Source organism: Asterias amurensis, chromosome 21, assembly GCF_032118995.1.
Source record: "Asterias amurensis chromosome 21, ASM3211899v1".
Lineage (NCBI taxonomy): Eukaryota > Metazoa > Echinodermata > Asteroidea > Forcipulatida > Asteriidae > Asterias > Asterias amurensis.
This window is the reverse complement of record NC_092668.1, coordinates 7,275,717-7,295,676: the sequence shown is the minus strand read 5'-3', so window position 1 is coordinate 7,295,676 and position 19,960 is coordinate 7,275,717. Positions and strand designations below refer to the sequence as shown.

Here is a 19,960-nt window from a genome sequence, read left to right as displayed (position 1 = left end):
CAAATCCCCAATAAAAACTATTTTTACAGTGCCTCTAAATATGCTTTTTTTATACAGCAATTACTCGGTTGAAGGAAGACACATGTCGTACTTCAACCCACCCGTAAATACCTAAGGTTGGAGGGCAATGCCTTTATCGGTCCCCTGAGACAAGACATCAGTCTCTGCGGTTTGAGTCAAATGATTGTTGAACAATCAGGGTGATTGAGTCACAGAGCGATGGGGGTTAAAACCTTGACAGGTAAACATTTTCAAATGGAACCAGCCCAGCCCCCAATTCCATATTCTTCACTCACTGGCAGCAGGAAATTCTGCAGTCCCAATAAAAACCACCTAAGCAGAGAATCCTTCACAAACAATGTGTAAGTTATGATATTGGCTTTCTGATTTTTCTCAGTACAACTTAAGCAGAAAATATTTCTGCTAAGCAAAAATAAGCAGGATATCAGTCACAAATGGTACACGTTGCATGGTACTTTCGCTGGTTACCTTATTCTGGTAAGCATGAATTTATTGTGCGTAGCAAATTTGCTGTGCTTAAGCAGCTCTTTAAGATTGGGCCCGGATGTTTACAGAGGTTAGTTAAATGGAATACATTTCCTGAAACCTAACGGACTGGAATGACAATCCTCCAACTTCCAAAGTTATAGGCCCTTTTCGGAACCACAGCTTCGGCTTTGAGTCCAGCTAAAGGTGAATGTGCACTTCCAGTGTGGGGCTCCAAAAGTGAGGAGACAAAGTCTCAGCCTCAGCAAGAGCCTGAAGTGTGAGACGTGATTTCAAAAAGGGCCAAGGTCTGGTCATCCAGGTTTTCTCAAGTCTGCTTGGAAAAGCTAATCTATAATTTGTACAGCATATTTTGTCAACAACAACAACAACAACAACAACTCAATGGACTTCTAAGACTACTTAAGCCTAGTTCATAATTCCTGCGAATGCGATGCGATACAAATTTTGGCCACAAGTCCAATTTGCAACAGTTGAACTATGTTCAACTCCTGCAAAACATTCACTGTGAAAACAGCCATGTGACATCAAAATTCACTTTCCATTTGCAGGAAGTATGAACCGGGCTTTATGAAACAGCTGCTGAGATAAAAATTCTTTCTGCCGTGACAGTGCTGCACACAAGAAAACCACACGTGAAGAAAACAATTTTGTTTTCTCAAATAATCAAGAGCAAATTTTGTTCCTACCTCTCTGGTACTGCAGTAATGTCACAGTTGGACTGACTGACCGTGGAAGCCCGCTGCTATACCCTTCCGGAGCCGGTCTTAACTCGGGCCTCCTGGACTCCTGGGGGCTAAGGGGTTGACGTTGCTGGGGTTCATTGGGACGGTAGCCAGGGTTGTATCTATCCTGGTCATGCTGAGGGTCGCCTGGCCTATAGGGGCTACCCAATGCCTCATTACTAGGGTGCAGTTCACCATTTGTGACTGGTCCGATCTGCTGGGTAGACCGTTGGGGCGGCGGGGATTGCCAGGTTGATGGTTGGCTTGAGGAGGTCGGCGCTGGTTCCTTTAATAATAATACATTTAACAAATTCTTATATAGCCCATTTCACATTAAACGTATCAATGCGCTTTACATTAGTGCCCTGGTCATAGGGCCAATAACACCCCTTTAATGTTTCTCAGCTCCCTTGGGAGTATACAGCCCTGAGCTGCCTGTAAGGCGCTTGTGGCTTTTCATAAACAATATCAACCTCTACCCTCGCAGGTACCCATTCATACCCCTGGGTGAGGAGAAGCAATTATAGTAAAGTATCTTGCTCAAGGACACAAGTGTCACGACCGGGATTCGAACCCACACTCCAGTGATTGCACCAGAACTTGAATTTGATGCTCTTATAACCACTGGGCCATGACACTCAAAATGAATTATAAGTCAATAATAACTAGTGCTTTTCAATGATAATGGCACATTTTATAACAACAGTTCAATTTGTTTTTACCAAAGGCACTGCAGGGCCTGCTGTAAATTTAACGCGGGCCCTGGTTGCATTTTCCAGTAACCTGACCATCCATTTGGAACTAACTGTTTGGGGTTTTGATATCATATAGCTGTCTAGCATAGTTTGTCTATCAGTCCTAACCACAGTGACTGAATTAAATTGAATGGTCCGCCAGTAATTGACTGTGTACTGCATAGATGCCTTGACCGCTTGATATCATATTGCAGGCTGGCATAGTTCGGCTACCATTCCAAACCACAGTGAATGATATTGAATGGTCCGCCAGTAATTGACTGTGTACTGCATAGATGCCTTGACCACATGATATCATATTGCAGGCTGGCATAGTTTGGTTGTCATTTCAAACCACAGTGAATGATACTGAATGGTCAACCAGTAGTTGACTGTCTGATGAGTAGATGCCTTGACCACTTGATATCATATTGCAGGCTGGCATAGTTTATCAATCATTGCAAACCACAGCTGATTATACTAAATGTTTCACAAGTACATGACTGTGTACTGTAAACTTGTATCACCTCCCCACATAGTGTCATATTGCATGCTGGCATAGTTTGGGTATCATTCAAAACCACACTGATTGATATTGAATGGTCAGACAGCAGAGGACTGTGTATTGTGTAAATGACTAAAGATAGTGCTGCTACCCTGTACGACTGGTTCAGGGCAAACTTTTGCATCAGAAACTTTTGAGCGTTTGTAGGGTGCTTAGTACACGCCATGTCAAAATGCAATTATTTCGACGCGATTCCTTTTCAATTGAGTCATGTTTTTTACAAAGTCACTCAAAACTGCGTACGGTTAGAAACATCACAAAATCCAATGATGAACTAGAGGGAACTAGTTGCTCTTTGACTCGACCCGATCTGTCCCCGGTACGTTCGAATAGCTTTGATGTCATTCCAGGGGCTCACCCGGGTCAGCCCCCAGTGCCCTGCCTGTGGAATGGGTCACTTGGGGCTTGCCCGAGGTGCACGACGTCACCACGATAGGGTGAGTGATCATTTGATTAGCTCTTGTCAGGGGCTCACCCGAATGAGCACCACGGGGTCGACACAGGGAAGCTAATCAAACGCACCCAGTGTAGATCAGCCACAGGTCTTATTCAAATATGCCAGATTTTGGCAGATTTCAATGAACCACTTCCAGGGGTTAAGCTTGAGTATTGTGGGGAAAAATGGCTTTGCAAGATCGATTACCTCTGGAAACGAGGCTGCTTCTTGGAACAATGCTTTACTTACATTGGTTCTCTCAATCTGAGGTGCACCAGCAGCCTTCCATGGTTTAGGAGCTGAATTGAGGTCCAACTTGACCGGTCTGAACTCTTTGACCGGCTTGATGTTGGGTAAGGCTGGGGTCCACGCTGATGGACTCTTGTTCTCTGTTGGCTGGTACAGGACTGGGTTGGGCTGCATTGGTGGTGACCAACCTAAAGCCATGTATAATATAATTGTCATTAGTAGTAAACTCAAAACAAATAATTGGCGTGACGCTTCAAACCTACATGTAGCAGAGTCTTTCTGGAAGGCTGAAGAGAAAGACTCTGCTAGGGTCAAAATGTCAGGCCACCAGCTTGTCATTTTGCATTTATACCGTGGGTCCCCTTTGTTGGTAAGCTAGTGTTTCCAACAGCTAATTCTATTGTTTTTATTAGAAAACACCTGACAATAATTATGCCTTGAAGCAAATGTCATCTTAACTAGCCCTGTGTTAACTGTATTTTAGGACTCAAAACTGTTGTATGAATTTGTCTCGCCCGACGGACTATGAAACACTCGCCGCTGTTGTCACTTTAAATGTTGGAGAGTGAAAGGCTCAAAAGTGAACTTGCTGAAGTAAGAGATTTTTAAAAAGTCGGAACTGAAAACAATAGACTTTTTTTTAAAGTGGGAATTCCACCAAAAGGCATCCCTGTAATATCATTAAGTTCAAGTGTAGTCAGCTTCTTTACTTGATCCTGCAACGACAACTCGCTATTCCCAAAATCAGGCATGCAAATGCCGTTAAAAAAAAATAAAAAATTTCGAAACACCACGGGACATGATACCCACAATGGTACCCTAGAAAATGTTGAGGTTTATTATGCTCTAAGGTGCATTGTTAGCATGTACTAGACTTATTTTACATTATTGTAGTTTTACATTGTTGCCAGGCATATACTAGGCTTTAAAAAAAAAATCTAAAATTAATTTAAAAGATTTTTTTTTTTTTTAATTCTTTTTAGCGCCGATCATTTTTTTTTTTTTTGCGGAAGAGTTGCATGGCTGCAAAATACTGAAACAGGACTTAGTGTAGAGTAATACCTGGATTAGGCGGTGGTGCCCCAGCAAATTGAGGTTTACTGTCAACACTAGTCAGCGGTGGTGGAGGTGCCGGCCATGAATCTTGATCAGGACCGGAGTCTGCTCTCTGCGGCCGCACTGGCTGGTAGTACGTGTCCTGCTTCGGGGGTGACTGCGAGTAGTTCTGGTGCTTAGGGGAGGTAGGGTTGTTGTTGTTGGGGTGGTGCTTGGTGGGGGACGTTGGGGAGGTAGGGTACTGGTTGTTGTTGGTCAACATCCGTGGGGGTGGCGGCTCATCGGGTGAATCTGTCAAACAAGAAAAAAGTTCAGTTATTGCAGGAATATGTCTGCGACAAAAAGCCATTTGTGTGAGATTTTAACATTGTCCGGTACAATGATAAGGTTGATTAAAGTTACCACTTTAATTTCAATTCCTCTGAATACAGAGACAGTCACATGTTTCGGGCAAGCTGTTGCGTAGTACTGTAAGAGACGGTTAACAGCCATACGCAATTCTGAATGGATGTGTATGGCAAAATGGTACCATGGTTTGCTCATCTGGAAGTTGTTATACATGTACAAACGCCTGCCCGAACCACTTGCTGTGCAACTGTCTTTATGTTTTGAGGAATTAAAATGTAAGCAGTACCTTGTAATAAGTAAGTCATTGTACCAGACAAGTTTCAAATCTAACTCGCACATGGCTTATTAGAAAATGTTAGTGGATGTTAGGTTTGTAAATGCGCACCCGTAGAATGCAAAAAATAGCGCTTCTGTGTCCCCAATCCAACTCTGCCTTCAGCCTCATTGAATATGAAGCACTATGTTTTCCGTAATCCACTCGGGTGAGTGTGTGATGAGTAATAACATCATCAGATTGCACAAGTTTGATATAATACTGCAGAAAGATTCCATATGATGTACCATGCTCTGGAGGACTGGTTTTCAAAGCTGTTTTCTCTCTGTTTGTTTAAATTAGGATAGAGCTCATTTTACAAGAAACCAAACAATTTTCGACTGACAGGTTTCATTTTTACTCCAATATAATGTGTCGCAACATAAAGTGTGATTGGATTTTAATCACCGGAAACTACTGTAATGTACTCAAGTCAGTTGTAATTTAACAAGTTCCTCAGTCAAAATTGCACTTTGTGTTTGAAAGAGGATTTCATGATTCAATGATCCATCAGACACAATAAACAAAATGGCCGACCTATCTCTACAAGATAACTCATGTAACATTTTAATGTATACATGTAAGTGGTTTTGGAGTGCTTCCCAGCAAGCATGTAATGAGAGATTTTCTAATTCAGCAAGGCATACTACGGTAACCAGGATTCATGATTACTGTCTGTGGTTAGAGGGAAGGCAGAGTGACTCCGATATTAATTGAGTTGAATCCAATGGACAATTAATCGTGACAGGCCTTTTCCCGAATCGTGAATATTTTCATTAGTACATTTGATGCATTTCTTGATGAGTTTTTTTTCTTTCTTTTTTCTTCAGTGATTTGATTAATTTAGGACGATCATGAAGAGATGCCACGTTTGAACTCCAATGGAAAATCTATCACAGGAGATCGTACATGTACAAACTAATCCTGGAATAACATGAAGGCCGGAGGTGGCCTCTGTTGCCCCTGGGGTAGATTTCACAAAGATTTAAAGGAACACGTTGCCTTGGATCGGACGAGTTGGTCTATAAAAAGCGTTTGTAACCGTTTTTTATAAAATGCATGGTTGGAAAGATGTTTTAAAAGTAGAATACAATGATCCACACAAGTTTGCCTCCAAATTGGGAGGTTTTCCTTTTACTGTGCGAACTAACACTGTCGGCCATTTATGGGAGTCAAAAATTTGACTCCCATAAATGGCCGACCGTGTTAGTCTATGAGGTAAAAGGAAAACCGTGCAATTTCGAGGCATGTTTGTGTGGATCATTGTATTCTACTTTTACATTATCTTTCTACCCATATGCATTTTATAAAAAAAACATTTACAAACGCTTTTCAAAGACCAAATCGACCGATCCAAGGCAACGTGTTCCTATAAGACTAGTCTTATCTCGAGTTAGGACGAGTTACTCATCATAACTTAGGACTAGCCATATGTTTTTAGTATCTCCTAGGACTAGTCCTAAGTTAGGACTAGTCTTAAGTTAGGACTAGTCTTAAGTTAGGACTAGTCTTAAGTTAGGACTAGTCTTAAGTTAGGACTAGTCTTAAGTTAGGACTAGTCTTAAGTTAGGACTAGTCTTAAGTTAGGACTAGTCTTAACTGTTTGTGAAATCGACCCCAGGTCTTCGGCCTTGATGCCCTTTCTAAAGGTTCCCATAGACTTTCAAGATTTTCCAATTTTCTAATGATGCCCTTTGTAAAATGTGGCCTTGCCCTCTCAAAGATAAAAAATTCAAGGCCTGACATAAACATATATGTACAATGTAGGTAAGGTGAGGTTTGTATTGACTAGTGACATAATACCAAAAAAAGGATTTATGTGTAAAAATCTTTTTTTGAGTAGTTGTGCTTCTGAGAAACTTGACTAGTTATTGTCAGGCAAGGACATTTTCATTTTGTAAAGGACACGTCCATTTGAAATCTGAGAGTCTACGGGATACTTTAGAAGAGGCACCAAGGCCAAGAAGGACAATATCAGGACAACAGAGGGCCATGATTGATCGTACTACAACGCATATCAATCTAATTAAATGCAAAGCAAAGTGCGGTGTCACAATAGAATTCACAATAGTAATATTATCAACTTCTCTAAACTTCGAGTTGAAACCAACGGTTCTTTTCAGAAACCACCCCAACTCATAGAGATAGTCATTACATATGGTGTTACCGCAAACCTTTCCATATCGTATTTCCACCATGCAAGGTTTCAAATCCTACTTAACTTCTCTTAAAGCTGAATGTTTTGTAAAATCGCTCACATGTAAATGAATGTCAAAAGCTTCTGTTAATAAATGTTAAAATGAGATCTATAACTAAAGCTACAATCACACAAAAGTAACAATAGTAGTGGTTATTGTTTGACCTGTCAAATAAAATGTTACATCATGAAGGACGTTAAACCTCCGATGGAAAACCTGGTGGCATAACAAACATGGACATGTCAAACTGTGAGTGATGGGGGGAAAAGGTTCAACAAATGTTAGTACAAACTCATTATGTTAGATTACTGTTTGTTAAGATTAATGTACAGGTACATGTATATATACACAAAGGATAAACATGAATAATAGTTCCAGCTAACGCTTTGGGTCGTGGAGGTATATGCTTCCATGAAGCTGAATCCTGCCCACAAAGGGAAAGCAAACTCTGTCACTGAACACAAATCAGAGGAATATTTTTTTGTATTCGAATACAGTGTCAAATTATATTTCATGGGAATCGATTTGCGCCTCGGTGGAGAGCACTCTACCATGCCGAACAAAATGGTCGCCTCAGCATGGTACCTTAACACTTTAACAATAGTTTCATATAGTAAAGTAGTCAGGGTATTTGACAGGGTGAAATGCAACATTTGTACATCAACTTGAATCTTATTAAGATACAACAGTAAATGATCAAGTTTTTAACAATGGTTTAACAAGGAGAAAACTATGGTTATTTCCTGTAACAACAAAGATAGGAACAACAACAGTGAAATTGGTAAAGTACAAGGTTATGATGGGTACAACTGAATGAAAATGGAGCAATTATTGGTAAACATTTGAGAAACTGAATAAGAGTTAAAACAAGTAACAACACAGAAATACATGTTTGCAGTAAAACAAGTGCACTTAATAATCAGTCTCATTATGTTAGTGCAACTTGATCAAGTGTAACCATTATGCATCAGATCTTTTAAGTGGTACATGCCCCCTCTATATTATGTTTATGAACTAACAAAACGTCACAAGAAAAATGTTTTAACGCTCAGCTGTTCTACTCAAAATACTTTTTATTGTCAACAAAAAACCTTGCATGACTGACATAAAGACCAATAAAACTACAGTGAGAAGTTATTTTGGCCCGCGTGTTGCTATTTTTGAGGTTTTTTTTGAAAAAGGAGCACTGTCAACATTGAAACATGCACAGAATCAATCTGTCTATTTTTTCATAAATAAACCAAAATGATTAGAAAGTTTCACAGGCTGCATTTCGTTTTGATGTTGAATTGAGTCAAACTTTTCACAGACTTTTTTATATTATGCATTGTTGGGATACACCAGGTTAGAAAACTGGTCTTTGACAATTACCAAAGGTGTCCAGTGCCTTTAAAGGAAGGTACACGTTTGGTAATTACACAAAACAAATATTAACTTAAAAATTGACTTGATAACAAGCATTGGAGAGCTGTTAATAGTATTAAACATTGTAGGAAACGACTCCCTGTGAAGTATTGTAGTTTTTGAAAAAGAGGTAATTTCTCACTAAAATAATAAAAGACTTCTAGCTAGAAGTATTTTATTCCTATCCGAAAGCACACAAATTCGTCCAAGCAAGGGTGTGTTTTCTTTCATCATTTTCTAGCAACTTAGATGACCAATTGAGCCCAAATTTGCACAGGCTTGTTTTACGTATGATGGGATATACATGTACACCAAGTGAGAAAACTGGTCTTTGACAATAGCAAATGCGTCCACTGCCTTTAAAGTGATAACTTGTGAATTCTCTCATTTATACCAGCAGAAACAAAAATATAGTTCAAAAAATGTGGATTAAAATATTACTGCATGATAATTATAGATGTATTTGGCTTGTGGGGATGACCAGCCGTTTCAGGTTTACATAGTGTACTATCTCTAATCCAGCCCATCATCTAAGAATAAATCCCAACGTTCATCTCAAGTGATATTCATAACACGGACGGACAGCTGATGAGCTTTTCAATGAATGCACTCGACTGGTTTTTATCCTTGGGGAAAGTACAGAGGAACTTAAAGGAATGTGACCTTGCAATGTCCAGCCGTTGTTGCTTTGGAAGGCCACAATTTTTAGCAGAAAGAAATGACAGAATTATTATGTTTGATTTCTAGAAATATACCATGGTCTTCTTTTATTTACACTGAAAGCTTGCTAGTCTTAACCTTGGTTCATACTTCCTGAGTATGCGGATGCAAATGTGAAGCGAATTTTGATGTCACATGGCTGTTTTTGCAAAGAACGTTTTGCAGGAGTTGAGCCCATTTTAACTGTTGGGAATTATTCAATGCAAATTTTGTGACGTCACGCATTCGCAGGAAATATGAACCGAGCTTTAGATTGTTACCGAGTGCCCAAAATTTGCAGACTTTCTTTCTGCAAAGTTGATGACACAGCTCTGTTTTTGCTGTGAATGTTTTGCAAAAGCTGAGCACAGCACAATTGTTCATTGCAAATTTGTGACGTCAACTGCGCTTAGTGTTCACATATGCAGGAACCAGGAACTGGGCTTTTACACAGCAAATCAGAGTCACTTTTCACATTTGTGGGTAAATTACTTGGGTAGTTTTGTGAGACTATTAACTAAACTGTTTAAGTAATTAAACAAACACATGGAACAGATTTTAGTAGTTTCATGGAACTAAACATGTTAATTAACAATAACATTTCTCACATATGGTGTTATGACTAATTAACTTTTAATGACTTAGACACTTAATGAGGTAGGGCTGTGACACTTGGAATATGGTTGAAGATAACTTTTCATAAAACTTTTGTTATTGCTTAGTACAAATTTTTCCGAAGCAATAAGTAGAGTGGGACAAACTACGTAAAATCAACATTGGAAGTATTTCCGCAATTCATAAATCCACATTTCAACTAAGTTTGACATTGAAATGTGACAAACATTTTCTAGTGAGTAACTGATGTGGTGTACCCATGGAGGAAGCCCAGAGTCTTTCAGGTTAGAAACTAACCTTGGAAAATCACTCTGCCACAATATTCCAATATCACATTCCCACCTGTAATCTAACATAACATAGATGTAGGCATGCATGAAACATGGAAGTAGGCATGCATGAAACATGAGTTAAGTGTGCCCATTGGTTTCAATGACATGTTTAATGGAAGGGGCCTGAGGTAGGCAAATGATTGATGTGTGATCAAGAGGTGTTGAAATAGATCTTCTGTCTCAACCTTAGAATTGTCCAACAGTTGGGCCGTCCCAACTTGAGTGTTACAATGGAAGTGGCCAGGTAGGTAAAGCTGGCTAAATTATTGATGATGTGTGATCAAGAGTTGTAGAAATAGATCTTCTGGCCCAACCTTATAGAGTTGTCCCAAGTGTAGTTGGGTAGTCCCAACTTGAGTGTTACAATGGAAGGGGCCAGGTAGGTAAAGCTGGCCAAATTATTGATGATGTGTGATCAAGAGTTGTAGAAATAGATCTTCTGGCCCAACCTTATAGAGTTGTCCCAAGTGTAGTTGGGTAGTCCCAACTTGAGTGTTACAATGGAAGGGGCCAGGTAGGTAAAGCTGGCCAAATTATTGATGATGTGTGATCAAGAGTTGTAGAAATAGATCTTCTGGCCCAACCTTATAGAGTTGTCCCAAGTGTAGTTGGGTAGTCCCAACTGTAACAATCAAGTTGGGACAATTCTAAAGTTGGGACGGAGCAGATCTACATCTAGAAGTACCATAGAGCAATGAGTTCACGAGTTCCATGGTCAGATCTTTCTTTTGTGTATGTGGATTCAGAACTTCTTTTATCTCTGACTTCTTCTTGCCACTTGGTGAGAAATTCATGCATAAGAATGGACAGAAGACTTGAAAACAAGTCCTTGTTTGCCGATTTCCCACACCTTAGGAAAGGAGGGGGCGAGGTTGTTTTAAGTCATAATATCTATGGTTGGCACTGTGCTTGTGCTATACGTGTTTCAATTGATTAAGTGGTGTATCATGATGCCACTTCGTAGAAATTCAGCATGAAAATGTTAAAAGTAATGAATTTATCAACAATTTATACAAAAACCAATTTGCAGAATTTTGTGATTTATTACCGATACGTCAGTTCATGGCATGACCAATACCGACAATATGTTATACAATTTGTACAGACAGGTACATTGAAACCCATAGCTGTATGGTTACACTGTAGGGGCCTTGAGCAAATCTAAGAAGGAGTCATGGCACCTACATGTAAAGCCCAGTGCATGTTTCCTACGAATGCAATACAAAGTTTGACGTCACAGGGATGTTTTCGTAGCGAACATTTCGCAGGAGTTGAGAACAGTCAACTGTTGCAAATTATTCATTGCAAATTTGTAACAACAAAATTTGTATTGCATTCGCAGGATGAACCAAATTTAAAATGGCTAAAGTTTCATTAATGTTAGATATATACATGTAATAAAAACAATTATTCAAAATTATTTACAATTCTTTTGAACGGTGAAAAACATATGATGTAACAACGTAGTGATCCAACATGGTTAGTGATGAAGACAAACTTTTCTGTGATGGGTTTGTGAGAGTGCTGTACGACAGTCATGCACGACATGCAAAGCTTATTAATACCTGGGTCCCTCGCAATACCCTGCTCGGCCTGACGTGCAAAGAACATCTCCGCCCCTCGTGATGATTTACGCACCCGGCCAATACCAACGGGTTTGGCTGGGATTTCTGCAGGCAACACACATGCAGGATAAACAAAACGAGCAGGCAGAAAAAAAAGGGGAGAACATCAACGAAAAAGTGCAAAATACAGAGGAATGTTTCATGGAAGATTATCAAATACAAGACATAATGAAAAAAATCACATTGTACAAATACAAGAACATTTTACAAGTGACAAAGTTAACGTTGAATGATATATACCAAGTAATAAAATTGTATACTTTGTTTTTAGAATTACCCAGTCAGTTTCCCTTTTGGTTAACAACTTGAAAGTGGTAACTTCTCACACAACATTATAAATGTTAAGCAATTTTGTTCACATTGCTGAACAAAATTAATCAAGAACAACTTTTAAACAGTAAGTTTTTTCCATAGTGCTGTCACAGCTTCCTGAAAAAAGTGCAAGATTCTAATCCTAAAATGGATCGTCGTGGTTGATATTAAAATTATTAACCATAGCTATCAAATTGTTCCATTATTTCTCTAAAACAAATTTGACGATTAATAAAAGAAAAAAGATCTGCACTCTCAACCATCTGTCTGTAGCCACACAGTGTGTATACATGAACAAGTACTTAATTAAGTTATGCCAGACATTATCATAATACAAATGAATCTAACTAATGTTTTGAGTTGTCAAAACTGGCAGTCTGCCAGCTTGGCTACACCAGGTCAGACATTAAACGAGAGTCGCTATGATGCGGATAAAATTGACAGCTAGGCATTGCATGGTAGAGTTATCAATCAGTCTCTTAGATCTTACGGTGTTGTCTCCCAGAGTTGTGCCCAGTTTCATGCCCAGCACTAAATCTTGCTAAGCACAGAAAAATGCTACTTAGCAGAAACAGGTCAGACATTACACAACAGTCAGTGTGTTGCGGATAAAATATAATATTGAAGGATTGCATGGTGGAGTTATCCATCTCTTAGTTCATATGGGTACACCAAGTATTGTTCTTCTTTTTGTGGTATTGACTCTTTGAAAAGCAGGCCATATTTTATTTTTATAAAAGCCTGTTACACAAAATCTTGCTTAGCATAGAAAAATATAGCTTTGGTTTGCGGTAAAACCATGTGTGTGTATCGACTTGCCACACGGAAGCTTTTTCGGAAGCTTTATAAAAATTGGGCCCTCTGACAAATGTCAAAGCTGTGCCTACTTGCTTACAGCCCATAGATTGTTATAGAAGAGTTTGCGGTAACACCATGTAATAACAATGAGATAGATTGTTATGCTTTCTACCTTTTTTTAGCATCTCCATGAAATTGGGCCCAGCTGTCGATTTCACAACATTTTTTCTAACTTAAGAGTAAACTTAAGACTTAGGACGAGTCCCAACTTAGGACGAGTCCCAACCCTGCAATGAGCATGCAGACCTTAAGATTAATCCTAAACTCGTCCTAACTCCAGATAAGACGGGTCCTAACTCTTTGTGAAATCGACAGCTGGTCTTTTTAGAGCAACACCTTCAGCAAAAGAGAGATCATTACTTAGTGTACAATGTGAGCACTATTGAATAGATCATTAACACCTACATGTAATAACACAAATGCCATTTGAATATTTTATGTGCATTTATAAGGTCTTGTGACAGCAGAAGTGTGTATGGTTGCAAGAAGCTTAGACTAAATTAATGATAAACCACTCGCAACCATTTTGATTTGCTTAGTGTAGCGTCAGACATCTTTACCTCTTTGGATACAGTATGTTCAGAAAGCCATGTGATTTAGTCTGGCATTTTTAAAACTCTATGGCCTCAACATGAAGAGGAGCTCCATAGACAGACGGAGATGTTGAAGGACACATTGTCAGGAAGGCCTAACAAACAACTGTTCTATTATTATCTGTACCAATTCCTCTATTGGGTTGGCAACAAAATAAACTCAGACTGGAAAGCAGTGTAAACTCAGTGCTGATACTTCATGGAGGCAACGATGGTGATTGCCTCCATGCCCCCATGTCATTGCCTTGGTGCCCTTGAAATTCTCCAGTAGTTACAATTTCCTCATAGGATGCCCTTTACCAAGGAGAAAATGCATTGGTGCCCTTGCCCTTCCAAAGCTTTTAAAGCATACAGGCCTGTATAATAATATTGCAAACTGTGCAACCCAAATCTTGGCTGATGCAATGCTGTAGCCAAACAAATTTGAAGTTGTGAAACCCACATACATGTACCAACATTTGTCAGAAAACAGCACACTTCTACTTACAGTAAACAAACATTCGAGCATGTCAACCTTTTTTGAAAAAATAATGTCATTTGTTAATGATAAATACACACAGATAGAGGTATGAAAAACCTACGAAGGAGAAAAGTAGGTTAATACAAAAATGCAACAGGCATAACACAAATCAATCAATTAAGGAACGTCAAATGCAGTGCGATATAAAAATACAAATCACACAAGTAAATGATTGGAGAAAATGATACATGCACTACATTCACACAAAAAGAAAAAAATTGAACTTTGAGAGACATCAAAGCATGCACATCCTTGTGTCATGCTAACAGTTGATTGGATTAAGTCCAGGGCAGTCCGTGCAATCACCAACAAGTATTCTTCTCCATGCAAATGAGGGGCACGTACTCATCTCTCATTGGTCCCCTAAGAAATCAAACATGCAGGTGAGTTATTACAGATACTAATTATGCAAATTACCAGACTGCGGCTGATTGGCTGACAGGTACAGCTTCCTTCGGACCACCTTGGGCTTAGGGGGTACCATAGGGGGGAAGTCCTCAGTGTCGGACTCTGGGGGTGGGGGAGGGACGGGGGGTGAGGAGAAGGCATAGGTTGCTGTGTCGTCTTTCGAACGAGGTTGGAAAGCAACGGGTCGCCATGGTGATACGCCTTTCCTAGAAGCTGTAATCCAATAATTATTTTTTAGAATTAGTTTTTTCAGTTTCATCCTTTAGACCTAAAAACAAATTTGTTGTTATTCATCATAAATAATTGTTATTGTAGATGAGAGTAAAAGGGTGCAATACCTTATAAAATTATATTACATGTATACAATGATTCTAGTCTGCCACAAAATGCTCTCGGCTCAATTTTGAATTGGTAGCTACATCTATAGGATTATCGCTAACACGCATAGAAGCATAAGATGCCCATAGCAACACCCATAGCAAAATTTTTATGCATATTTTCAAAACAAAAAATCTGGTTGTGAAGCCACGGATTCTCAGAAGAGCAAACTTTATCACTGCAACCATAGAGCTCTATGCTTTAACTTGTCAAGAAACACAAATGGAGAGAAGACAAGGAAGGAAGTTTCAGTTTTAGATGTTGGGGAAGACCCCAGAGAGTTATTCCACGGGGAAAAACCCAGGCAGTCAGGTAGGGACTGAAACCCAAACCACATATTCGAACCGGGGTCCTAAAGGTTGAAGGCGAGGAAAGATACCACTACGCCAACCCGCCAAACAGTCCTGTGGGCAGGCTCATACACCTCTCTTAATATTTATGCATGAGGTACATCACAATGCTAACTCAAAACGAGGCGATGGGCGCAGCCACTGCAAGTGATGGGGTTGGCGCCCATAGCCTCATTTTGGGTAAGAATTATGACGTCATGCATAAGTATTAAGAGAGGCGTATGCGTGTAAAACGTACCCTGTGAGTGACATCATCTACATGCAAAACTGTCTACATATAATCACATCTTTATGTGTACTTGGAGACTAAAAATGCAGTTGGCAGAGTGGAATTCATTCAGCCATTCTGTATAATATTCCAGACTGCGTAGCAATTCAACCTTGCATAGATGTTGTTACAACACATGACCAGACTAATCCATGATTCGGTTATCTACTCTCCAATCATGAAGACGACAAAGATCCCTCTGTCCCGCAAGATTTCTCTTCTAATAAAAAAGTTCCAACCTCAAGCTTCATTAGCGATCCCCTATTGCCCAATTAAAATTCCACAACTAATGATATAATGGATAAAGCTTGTGGATCCCCAGGCGTCGAAACCCATACCATAGTCAACAGTTAACAAGAAAGTGTTTTCTTGCACACAAGAAAGTGCTTTCTTGCATAAATTTTACAGTATCGGTGACATCAATTCTTTCACAGCTTTATGTTCATACTTCACGCAAAAAGCAAAATGTAAAATGACATTTTGCGCCACTTGACCGATTGTTAAGAAGACTCGTGGACTAGTCGTTAAATGTTTATCGCGCCTGACTACTACTCCATCGCGTAATCTCGAGAGCAGTAGTTTCGAAAAAGCCAGCAGTCTCATGAGAACATCACCAGTTTCGCGAGATACGCAGAAAAAAACATTTTGCTATCACTGCATTTAATGACTTGTCCACAAGTCTACGTGCAAGGCCCTATCTCTATAAGTGGCTACGGCTGTTGCTAAGGGTGCTGCAATGAACGTCCTATACTTCAATGCATGATGCAGCGATTCAGCTGTAGCCATAGTCGCAGCCGCCAAGTCTGAAACAGCCTCAAGGAAAGATGTTTCTCTTGCGCTGAGTGATTTGCATTATTTGTCAATTACAAATCAGTTGGTTGTTGAAGGTGATTTTTAAGTTTAAAAATTTTGTTGTTGAATATTTTCCCTTGAGTACAAGAAACAGTTTTATTTTTCATGATAAACTTTTCATAAAACTTGTACAATATATTTTTTTCTGTGAGTCAGAGGCAAGAATGTTTTCATAAGTACTGTAAGCATGTGTACAAGTGAGAAAGTATGAAGAAACAGTAGTGTTACAAGTATTCTATGAAAGAGAGTGACGCAATGCTCAACGATGTCCAAGTAATACATGTATCTCCTGAGAGAAAAGGCACCACTTTCCACACACCACACAATAATGACATGAATTCCATGTATGCAGACGATTATATATATAGACAACTGCAGTTGCCCTTGTGCTGAGTGACTTACATTATTTGTCAATTACACATCGGTATATTGGAATAAAGGAGAATTCTTTGCAGGTTTGACAAAGCATACAACATACTTTGAGGGTAGTTTTGAGAAACTTTTAAACGAAACTGTTAGGCAATGTTATGAACCAAAACTAGGGACCGTATGCTGACTTTTAACCATGCATCTCCCAATCAAACAAAACTAAATCATTTATTCTGTAATTTGACTTTCGGATCCCTATTATTTTTTTCAATGCTTCAATTGATTCAATTCAATTCATTATAAATTTGACACAAAAACTTTTGAAGTATTGATAGGAAAAAATTATGCAATATTGTTTTTGTTTAAAAGTGTTGCAGACTATGAAAGTGAAAAACCGAGCCAAAGGTATGAACGTGATAATTGGGCAACTAATGGTTACCATGGCAACATAACATGCTCATAATCATGAAATTTCAAACCACACAGCATGCATGAAATAAAAGAAAACCCTAGCGCCGAGATATTGGAGGGGAGGGTTTTTGTTCTTGACTTTGATGATACTGATGGGGCTGGGGGCAAAGGTCAAGCTCAAGTTTCAAGCGTACTCCTCGGGGAGCCTTCCAACCTGACCTAATTGTCAGCGGCAGTCTAACGCATTCAAATAGCATACAGTGGGGCTTTGGGAAATGCTGCCAAAGAAATTTAAAGGCAAAATATACCTTTGTGGTTTGGAACAGTGCAACTGTTTTAATCCTCTAGAAATTTAGATTATAAACAATAAAACTAACCTGTGACAATTTCATTTCAAAAGGTTTGTGATATTGCCCGAAAATGTGGAGCGGTTAATGTGTACATAATGGGAAGAATAATTCCGCAATTAGAATACACAATCTGAGAAATGTTTGATGCAGATTCGTTTCTCAGATTGAAAATGTTTTTTAATCCCTCTCTCTTGAGCCACAATCCTTAGAAGGGAATCCTGAGAAAGATTAAAGGGATGTTATTGGTGCAATGATTAGGGCCCAATTTCATAAAGCCTGTAAAGCACAACAATTTGCTTAGCATGAAATTTATTCCTTGAAACAAAGAGGATTACCAACCAAATTTGTTGCTTATTGCTTGTTAGCAGTATTCAGCTGTTGTTTGCTTATCCTGAAAATCACTTGGAAATTTGGTTGATAAATCCTGTTTTTATCAAGGAAGAAATTTCATGCTAAGCCCAGGACATTTATGACTATTGTAAATAAGTGCTTTAAGTACTAGTTAATATTATTTTTATTGTTTATCTCTTTGTTCAAATTAAAATCACATACTGTAAAATTTTTCAGTTTGAATGTTTTGTGTATGCTTCTCAGCCGACTTGATCCCCGACTATGATGTACATGTACATGAGTCATTTGTTTTCTATTTACATAATTTGTAGGCAAGCTTAAATTTATCTTCTAACTCTGTTCTGATTTTGTACTATAGAAAAGTGCAAGTTTTAAACTACTTTTTCAAAAACAGAAAACAAAAAATACCATCGCTGCTTCGTGACCTGGGTCGAATGAAAAAACTGCTGCGGTGCCGTTTTGGATTAGCTGGTTCCCGTCGTGTGGCTGGTTCCCCTGGGCGTGGTGGCAGGGATGTTATTGGGTCACACTCTTTGGTCACATGACTAGGGGTTGAACGGGTAAGGGAGGGGGAAGATGATGACCTAGGTTGATCTTCGCATGTACAGTAACTATCTGAGCTGGTAGAAGACGGGGTTCAGAGGTCGGCAACAAAGGTCAGGGGTCAAAGGGCATGATGTAAATGATGAAGGATCAAACAAACCAGGTAGTTAGAAAATGAAAGATGGAGCACAATTGTAAAGGATTGCAAAGTAAGAGCAGAGTCACAAGATGGGAGGACGGTACATGCAGGACCAAAAGGCAAAAGAAACAAAACCAAAATCAAAAGTGATATCAAAATAAAATGCACTGCAGAAAATAAAAACGACGAGTGAAACTGCATACAAAAATCGAAAACTAAAACCAAATCAACGCCATTCATAATGAGAAAAACACAAAATCACACAGGGCTCTGGAAATAATGGTGCAATTGATAGAGCGATTCCAAGCAAGCATTCATGCTAATCGACCGTACCATTTGATCTGACAGGGATGACAACCGAATGTGGATGGTACATCCCTGTATATGCAAATTAGGAGGAGGGTGAGAGATGAAATGAAAATATGTAATCGATGCACAGATTGAAATAAATAGAGTAATAGGAAATTAATGAGGTCAATCAATGGGTATTAAAATAAATTATATGGTTTATGTTATATGGATTTGATTCAAAACCAATTATGAAAAAAAATGACAAATTAATTTTAACTCCAGGATTTGGTTGACTTTGTTTTGGTTTAAACTATTTTTCAGACTCAGAGATAAAATATGTTTTCATCCTATTGTTGGCCTCAGATATTTCTAAGTATAAAAAAACATCTGCCCTGCTTCATATTAAAATGACAAGTAAAACGGAGATTCCAGATTTTGCTGTAGTTGGACCATTAACTCATCTGGGAAACAGCTTAAAGGCTTTGCCCTAATCCAGTCTTATTCTAATTACATATCACTAGTATCAAATAAAATCTTGATGAAAATTTAAATCACTATTAAAGGGGTTGGAGTTGGAGATATAGCAGATTTGTTCTTCCAATTCACTTTCAAGTCATTCAACTCAGCTGTGAGCGTAGTCAAACTTTTTAACAGGCCTGGAATTACACTAAGGCCGCAGCAGTCGTGGCCTTTGTTGCCCATGGTCTTGGCCTTGGTGCCCCTTCAGAAGTGTCCCACACACTTCACAGTTTTCCAATGCAAGTGCCCTTTGCAAAATGAAATGGCCTTGCACTCTCTAGGATGAACACAAAATTTGATTTGGTATGTTGCCTGATCATAGAAGTGAAATAACTCAACATGAGATGAGAGACAAATCAAATAGTCCTCATTTGGATTTGAACCCAAGACCCCTGACACTCCAGGCAGATGCTCTACCAACTGAGCTATGAGGCACAGTGGTTTACTCTTCAGGTTTTCCTAAAGAACTGAGACAGAAATGTGTATTTAAGAGCAAACCAGAGGGAGTATACCACAGTGCCTCAAAGCTCAGTGAGTAAAGCATCAGCTCGTAATGTCAGGGGTCTTGGGTTCAAATCCCAATTGGGACCATTTGATTTGCCCTCTCAAGGGTGACATTCCAGGCCTGCAGTAACCATTATT

At 39.1% G+C, this 19,960-nt stretch overlaps 1 protein-coding gene across 5 annotated transcripts in view; it reads right to left on the bottom strand.

Moving 5' to 3' along the window:
* The window catches only part of LOC139953315 (uncharacterized), a 130,021-nt gene that overhangs the window by 84,873 nt on the left and 25,188 nt on the right, over positions 1-19,960 (bottom strand). For 2 of the 5 annotated variants that reach the window (XM_071952811.1, XM_071952812.1), the window contains exons 4-7: positions 11,747-11,851; positions 4,279-4,563; positions 3,217-3,404; positions 1,197-1,518 (exon numbers count right to left, since the gene is read on the bottom strand). In XM_071952811.1, the coding sequence (XP_071808912.1) occupies positions 1,197-1,518; positions 3,217-3,404; positions 4,279-4,563; positions 11,747-11,851 (900 nt within the window). Of the gene's footprint in view, positions 1-1,196; positions 1,519-3,216; positions 3,405-4,278; positions 4,564-11,746; positions 11,852-14,506; positions 14,711-18,841; positions 18,887-19,960 lie in introns of all 5 variants that reach the window. The other 3 variants (XM_071952809.1, XM_071952810.1, XM_071952813.1) reach the window with 3 other exon arrangements.